The 8469-nt window shown below is 37.5% G+C and overlaps 1 protein-coding gene across 1 annotated transcript; it reads right to left on the bottom strand.

Annotated features, from left to right (window-relative positions):
• Nucleotides 1-6597: 6597 nt before the first annotated feature.
• LOC114365982 (craniofacial development protein 2) lies at nucleotides 6598-8133 on the bottom strand. The gene has a single exon (XM_028322743.1). The coding sequence runs from the start codon at nucleotides 8131-8133 to the stop codon at nucleotides 6598-6600; it is 1536 nt and encodes a 511-aa protein (XP_028178544.1).
• Between the last annotated feature and the right edge of the window lie 336 nt (nucleotides 8134-8469).

Here is an 8469-nt window from a genome sequence, read left to right as displayed (position 1 = left end):
AGCCGCGGGCGCGACAAGTGGCAATACCGTCGCCCGCTGCGTTTCAACTACACTCAACATCAAATAAACCGCACCTTCCGCGACGCGAACTTTAAAGATTTTCTTCTGACACAATCATGGTACCCCAACAATATTGGTGTTATTTGAAAGCCCAATAAATATCCTTAAAAGAAAATACATTTCATTTCTAAATAAATGATTAACATAATACCATAAATGTGACTTGAAAATAGACCTCACTTTGAACTCACCTGCGGGATCAATTAGACCAATTTTTATGGTTATAAAACCAAATTAAGATCTCACGTGTCCTCTTTAACAGATGGATAGCGATTAATCCCAACTTAACAGTTTTATAGTCATAAAAAATGGCTATAGCGTAACTACCTATTTTTTGAAGAAGTGACTCTGGATCCTTGTAAAGACACATTTTTGGGGTAAAAACCTTTCCTTTAATGAAATGAAGTTTAGAACTAGGCTTTCAAATGGTACCAATGTTGGTGGGAAGTGGGGATGCACACGTTTGATAAGTGCCTGTCGCGGGAGGTGCGATTTATTTGATGCCGAGTGTAATTCCAAAAACTATCCTAAAGAGCACCACAAGGTACCACATCCAGACCACTAGTATATATTACCACTAGTATTATATAATATAGTTCGCAATAATCCCCGTGAGAATCCACTCCGTGAACAACCATCAATACATCTCAGTATACGAGGTGGTCTGAAGCCGCGGGCGCGACAAGTGGCAATACCGTCGCCCGCTGCGTTTCAACTATAAATTCGCCCATTTGTATCGCACAATGCGTTCGGTATGCCAGCTTGCTTGCGGGATATTACGTATAGTGCTGGAAAGTAGACCGATTTTGCGCTGAGTTCTTTAGTTTATTTGAAGTAATCATGACACGTGATTAGTTAAAGATCTGTTGTATTAAACGTATAACTTAGAGTGTTTTGGCCTCTAAACTAATAAGCTGGGTTGCACCGCCTTACTTTAACTTTGACAAACGTCATAAAATCTGTTAAACTCCATACAAAAAGCAACGGTTATCGTTATAGCTACCGCTAAAGTTAGGTGGTGCAACTCAGCTAAATGTAACCGACAAAAATACTAACCTATTTACCACAGGTGTATAACCCATATATGCCCAGAGGCACGAAAACGACCCAATGGTACATGTTCTCTTGTGATGCCAATTACAAAAAAACTGTACGTTTGTTTTCTGTTTTAGCGCTATAAATATAATTTTGAAAGAACTTCCTAATCAAATATAACAGTTACTAATTTCGTACGCCGCCACTTTTTTTAGAATTTGAAATTGAATTTCACTGTCTTTTTTGTTGTTGAAATTAGTGCACCCAGTCTTACAAAAATGTAAATATTCTTTTACGTATTCTGTTTTAAACGATTATTGCGATTGAAATATTAAAATGAATATATTTCCAAGGTAAATAACTAAGAAGTGTTATGAAAATATAAATATGTGCTTTGTTATTTTTTGCAAAAGTTCTGATGGTCGAAAACGACCGCATGGGCATATATGAGACCAGAATGTAGATTTTCATAGTATCAAGGATTTCAAATAAAAGTCGTGTTTATTATATAATTAGTTTATAATTTTTTTTTTATGCATAACAAGGCAGGTATTTGACCACAATCGCACCTGATGTTAAGTGGGATGCAGTCTAGGATTTTGATTTCATCAAATTATAGCAAACAGTGTAATATAATGTTATTTGGTTACTTTAGGACCTTGAACAATTACACAGTTAGTACAATTTAGGCACGAAATTCTGCAAAACACTTGTTTGTTTTTGCATAAAGCACAATTCCTACGATTCTGACTGGTGAGGATCAAATGCTCAACACCATACAGCCTTTTAGAGGTATATTAGAGGGCACCGTGCGTGTTGAAGGTCCAGGCTGAGTTCGAGGATATCCATTTGTAAGAAGCGAATTTCTAGTAATTTACCTTCGAAACTTCAAAGTGTCTACAGATGCTCCAAGGGATCTTGCTATTATGGCAAAGTTATTGATGGGAAGGAAAAAAATGGTTCTAATGTTTTTGACATGGTTGATTGATGTCACCGTCAATAATAACTCTGGAGTTTCGAAGGATCCTCATCTGTCAGATTCGTAGAAATTGTGCAGTATGCAAACACATAACTGTGAAGAAATGCAGCAAGTGTAGTGTAAATCTCCATGACAAATGTTTTGCGGCCTAAATTGTACTAACTGTATTATTATTCAAGTTCCTAAATAAACCAAATATGATTATTATACACTATTTTCTATATTCTGTTCAAATTTGTAAACTAATTATATAATAAATACGACTATTATTTGAAAATACTTTATACTATGAACACCTACATTCTAGTCTCATATATGCCCAGGCGGTCGTTTTCGACCGACTGAAAAAAAATAGTTCCAAATCCTGAAATCCAAAAACTCATTTTGGTTCATAATTATGGGCCAATATAGAGTAAATATGCCAATATACATAAAAATCTGGGACCTAAATAGTTCTGGGCATATATGGGATAAGTCACACGGAAAACTAATGGCAAAGATTTCATTATTTGAATGTTATTTAAGCTCTTCGTCTGTATGAACCATATCAGATCGTTATTAAAAGCTCAGAGAAAGCTAAAGTAGGTCTAAGACGGTCTTCATAGCGAAGCTGAAGAAAATACATCAACGAGTTAGACGCTAGTACAATATAGATGCCTCCCCAATATTACCCGTCTGGGCATTATGGGGAGTATAACTGTAGGTCCCATCCTCTATTTCCCTGGTAAATAAGAGAGGGTCGTGCTCATGCAGTGCAGATTAAGGCTGAGTTGCACCACCTAACTTTGACCGTAACTTTGACGATAATCGTTGCTTTTTGTATGGAGTTTGACAGATTTTTGACGTTTGTCAAAGTTAAAGTAAGATGGTGCAACCCAGCCTAAGTGAACAGTGTGCTTACCATGAGTTTACGTTAGGTGAGCTCACTAGCGAATGCGTAAAAAAATGACATTTAAATGTATGACATATTGTGCAGCGCCCCTAGCGGCTACTTTCAAGAAATAAAATCTTCATAGAATTTTTTGACGTATTCGCTAGCGAGCTCACCTAACGTAAACTCATGGTAAGCACACTGATGATGATGATGATACCATAACAGTGATCAATTTAAGTGAAAAATAATACTTCCTCATCTAAAAAGGGTTACTAAAAAAATTAAGATTCCTCTCACTAAACCGCAATATAATTTTCACACCTACACTACTAAAAGGCTAACCTTCACTTGCGCTTTTCTGCAATTCGCATTACCAACACTAGCGCACTAACTTAACCGCGAATTGGGTGCGCACGCGCACGGAATGTTAATAGGCTTTTTTGCACGTGCCATAGGTCAAATTGTACATTAGCGTACGTTACAATATTTTTGACGGTGTCACAACTGACATTTGGGGCCTTATTAAATTTATAGTGACATAAAAACGGTGATTTACTACCGACGGCTTAAGTACTAATTATTTTAATTTATTACGCTCTATGGTTAGTAGTTAGAGACTGTTTCAATGTTCCGTCAATTTGTTAGTCTGACAATTGGTAATTGTTTATTAATTTACGCTCATTTTGACTTTTTACGCTGCATTCCTTAATTTAACGCTCGCGTTTTAAAATATACGTTATTTATACTCGTATTCATTCAACCCACCTAAGTTTTGAGAGAAGTCTGAGCTTATTTTGGTTTTTACATAACTTTAATTTTATAAAGTAGAATACAGTTTTCAAGAAAATCCTGGCATCTTGGAAAATTATAGAAATAGCAATAATAAGCTTCGTACGAGTTATAATGATCGATTTAAAAAGTGCATTGTTCATTTCTTTACTAGTCAGTCCTTTATTGAATCGTGTAACTGTAATATAATCTAAAACCAGACAGGTTATAAGATCAACTCCGGTAATAAGTAAAACGACCTAAGTATGATATTTATTTTACAGTCAACCTAAAGGCGATAAACTTCGTGATTTTCAACAGCCATCAGGACCCTGCAGTCTGGTGGTCCCCCAACCGGCCATAGCTTGTCATTAATTTAAAAGCACGAAATCATTAAACTATTAATTATTGGTGTATTCCAAACAGGATCGCCGTGTCGAAGCCCAAATCGCCGTAAATTATTGTGAAAGTAATCGATTTTATTACTTTGGGGGCGTTTTAATCGATTCCGATGAATCGTAAGCGAGTATTGAGTGATAACACCGGGCCACCGTCAGTGCGGGGAAAATGCTGTGTTGCGGTCAAAGTGTTGGTTTTGACTGTTTAGAAAAAATATGCCTATTTTTATTGACTCTGCGAAATCAAAGACGTTGCTAAGTATAAAATCATTATCCCTCGAAATAAGTAGCTAAAAGTAAATAGATGATTAGAAGCTACCTAAAAATAAGCTTCTTCTTCTATCATATGAGTCGGAACTGAACTGCATATAAAGCACTTATTTATTTTTTTATTTATTTATTTATAATCTGCTTGAAGGCTCACAGAAAGTCCAACGCGCCAACAAGTTATACAATACAGATAATTTATAATATCAATTTCAATATGTAAATATATATATCAGACTTCATAAGCCCTCATAGGTATCAGAAATGACTCAAGCAGGTCAAAGGTATAACCTGTGGTATAATATACCATCCAAAGCTAATATTAAAGTCAAATGCCATGGAAGTATCTTCAAGTCGCTCTAGTTCTAATACAAAACGTAGTTAGATTGTGGTAAAACATTTTAGCTACCACCTGTGTCATTTGCTCCATTTACCGCAACATGTGACTCGTGATCGCATACAATTTGATACAATTGCACTGCCCATAATAATTCAGAATCTTTTCGTCGAACCGAGCGGTACCACCGACCCAAAAACGTAACACTTTAGTATTATTTGGAATAAATTAAACAGTTCATTGAATATTAATGGCCGAATAAAAATGAGGCGTCGATACATCTTCTTCTGGGCCCAACTAAAAAAAAACACGAGTTAAAATATTCATTATCAAAGATCACAGAAGATAAGTTACTTTATGCGCATGCGCACCCAGAACATGTTTAGGTTACAATTTTGTAATTTTGTGGAATTTTTTTTCGGTGTTGTCGGAATGAAATACAATCTGGGTTGCATCTTGCGTGCTTTTTCTTCGATTTTCGGAATTTTAAAATTAAATCATACCTAACGATTATATATATCAATTTCACAAACATACATCAATATTAAGTATATATCTGATAATCTTAAGTGTAAAAGAGTTGTTTTTTTCATTTGGGAGATCATAATTATGGGTTTACTACGCTTAGATTGTGACATCGATTTATTAAATGAATGAAGGAAGGCACCAAAGTAATACTACATAAAAAATTGGCATTATTCTCTGAAACAAATAATTATTGTCTTTTGCCTAATAATATATTTCTGTTAAACTTTACATTCAATATCAATACCTTATGACGATGACGACCGATACGATACCGAATGAGGTGACTGATCCTGACCATAAATGACTGTTTTTATTTATTATAATAACATCAACTTTCTTTTAGATCAACGACACTCCGAGCACAATAGTCGATACTGTCGCAAAAACAGAAATGGCGTCAAAAAAATAATCGATTTTCACACACCGTTCAAGAACCTTGTGAAGTTTTTAATGAGCACTTTATTTGCAACAACAATAGGCCCAATCAGCGTTCGGGAATCACAAACCACTACCGTTAACGTCACTATTCGATATTCGTATTCGATATAATCACGGCCGATTCAGAATCGATGATCGACATAGTGACGCGTGTCCGATAGACGCGGCGACAATAGAAAAGAAAGTGTTGCCCGTTAACGATGGTTGTATCGGATTTGGAGCTGGCTTGACGATTTGCTGGGGCGAGTGTCTTGGGTTCCGTATGTTGAGGACAGTCATCTACATATTTTACCATTATATTGTATGCTTTAAAGGAAACTGGCATAATATAGCACCTTTTTTCGCCAGATAAACGAGAAAGTTTCTCTACCTTTTTCGATTTTAAACCCAATGACTTATCATTACCATTTAAGTGTACAGCGTGCCTAACACAACGATAAGCAAATAAACAAAATATATTTTTTTAATTTTTCATTTTTACTACTAAAGAAAAACTCTTAAAAAAGTCCCTTTAAGCTATGAACTCTTAAACCAAATCTGCCAATCATCATCTAGACCAGAAAAAAACAATACATACAAACAAAACATTTATTGTTTACAGGCTGTGCTTAATTAGGCTGGGTTGCACCTTCTTACTTTAACTATATCAAACATCAAAAGTCTGTTAGATTCCATACAAAAAACACCGGTTATGGTTAAGTATGGTTACGGTTAGTATAAGGTGGTGCAACTCAACCATAATTGTCAAAATAGAAACACGAAAAGTTATTATTTTCTTAATATTTGGAGTTATTTCTTTATCAGTTTTGCTGAGTGAAACGTAACAGAATAAGTAAAAACCTGCAAGTTACAAAAGCAAATAAGTCGCGTGCGCATCCAGTTTCGAACATATTTCAAGAGTCGCGAGCGCAGGTCAAATATTCAACTTTCTCCGATGACCGCGCGAACCCGAGCCATANGGTTCTGTTGATGGAAATTCTTGTGAGTTTGGATCCTGAAACAAAGCCTCACAGTGGATCTTCCATGTTTCAGATATCCCATCCATTTCTGTAATTAGTTCACCATTATGATTCTCTATCGCCCAGGTCTTCGATGAGAGTGTCCTAGTTAGTGACCGGATCTTCTGATGGAGGTCTCTGGTTTCGTACTTGTCTGCATGTACTTCAATTTCTGCACAGATATTCCGCAGATTGTTATTTAGATCTCGCCTGCATCCAGCTTGGATTTTTGCAGAGAGGCTATTCAATTTTTTGATGTTAGCACCCGTAGATTTGAGTCTTCGTCTCTCCTCAACCAGTCCCAGAGTATCATCACTCATCCAGTGTTGCCGTTTTACGGTTGTCGAAGGCGTATTACACTCCCAAACTGCGCTTTCCAAAAGGGTTTTCGCACTGGTCCACAGTTGATCCGAAGTCTTTCCAACCGACTTCGCATCAATCCACTGATCCCAATTTTTCTCAAGCACAGCTATAAATTTAGTGTTATCCTTCACCTCCATCCTTCGTTTATTGCTTTCTTTCCTGGCTGCTTTAAGTTTAAGCTGTATCCTTGCAATCAATAGTTGGTGATCCGATCCGCAGTCGGCTCCAGGAAGAGTATGAGCATTTTTAATAGAAGTCCTCCATCTTGATTTAATTAGGATGTAATCTATTTGATTTTTATAATTACCGTCTGGTGATGTCCAGGTGTATAATCTTCGGGGATGGTGACGGAAGAGACTGTTTGCGATAATCAAGTTTTTTTCAGCTGCGAATTGTATTAGGCGTTCCCCCCTTTCATTACGCTTGCCCAACCCATATGGACCCGCGACATGGCCAAGAGTTTGTGCATTTTCACCGATTTTGGCATTTAGATCTCCAATAATCATGAGCATTTCTCTGCTTGGAATTTTTGAGATGGTCCTTTCCAGATCTGAATAGAAGTTTTCTAACATTTCAATACTATAAGAGCTCGTGGGTGCATAAACCTGTACGATGTTTAGGTTTATGGGCGTTGCCTTTAATTTTATGCTCATTATTCGGTCACTCACAGGCTCATAACCCAGAACGCAATGCCTCAACTGCCTCGGCAGCAAAAAAGCTACTCCATTTATGCTTTCATTATCATTTCCAGAGAAATAAATGACGTTTTTATCAGTCAAGAAATGGCCCTGACCTTTCCAATGAGTCTCACTAAGACCGCATACCTCGACACCACATCTAAGTATCTCGTTCTCCAAGATGTTAAGCTTCCCAGCCATGAGTAAACCACGCACGTTCCACGTTCCTATCCTCTTATCTTCTCGCAGTTTAAAAGTTTTGCCAGTAGCAGAATTTCCCTGCGATGCCTGGTCTACCACAATCGCATGGCCGGTAACACATTTCCCACCGTTTACCCCGGATGTAGTACGGCGCCGGTTGCTAGCCGGGTCACATGGCGATTTCTTATCTTTCTCTTGTGAATTTTTCATGATGACTTTCTATGGGAATTTAGTGCAGTAGTTTCCCGTTGCTTTCTGCACCAGGCATTTTTGAAGTTATTTAGACCTCAAGGCCGCTGAAGCCTCTTCCGCCCGGTCGCCCGGTAGGTGTGTGGTTATACCGCCATTTCTCGGTCGCCAGAGCCTCGTCCGTTATCTAGCAGGGAGTACCACGGAAGCTACTAGAGAACTAGAACTACCGTCGTCGGCTATTCATACGAACCACCGACGCGAGCAGGTGAGGTTGACATTTGGGCCGACTAGATGGTTTGCGTCGTTCTCCCCTTCCTCCCCATAAAATAAAGTAGTAGTAGTAAATAAAGTTGC

Source organism: Ostrinia furnacalis, unplaced genomic scaffold (genome assembly GCF_004193835.3).
Source record: "Ostrinia furnacalis isolate ACB-3 unplaced genomic scaffold, ASM419383v2 OfSCF0465, whole genome shotgun sequence".
Classification (NCBI taxonomy): Eukaryota; Metazoa; Arthropoda; class Insecta; order Lepidoptera; family Crambidae; genus Ostrinia; species Ostrinia furnacalis.
This window is presented reverse-complemented; position numbering and strand designations above follow the sequence as displayed.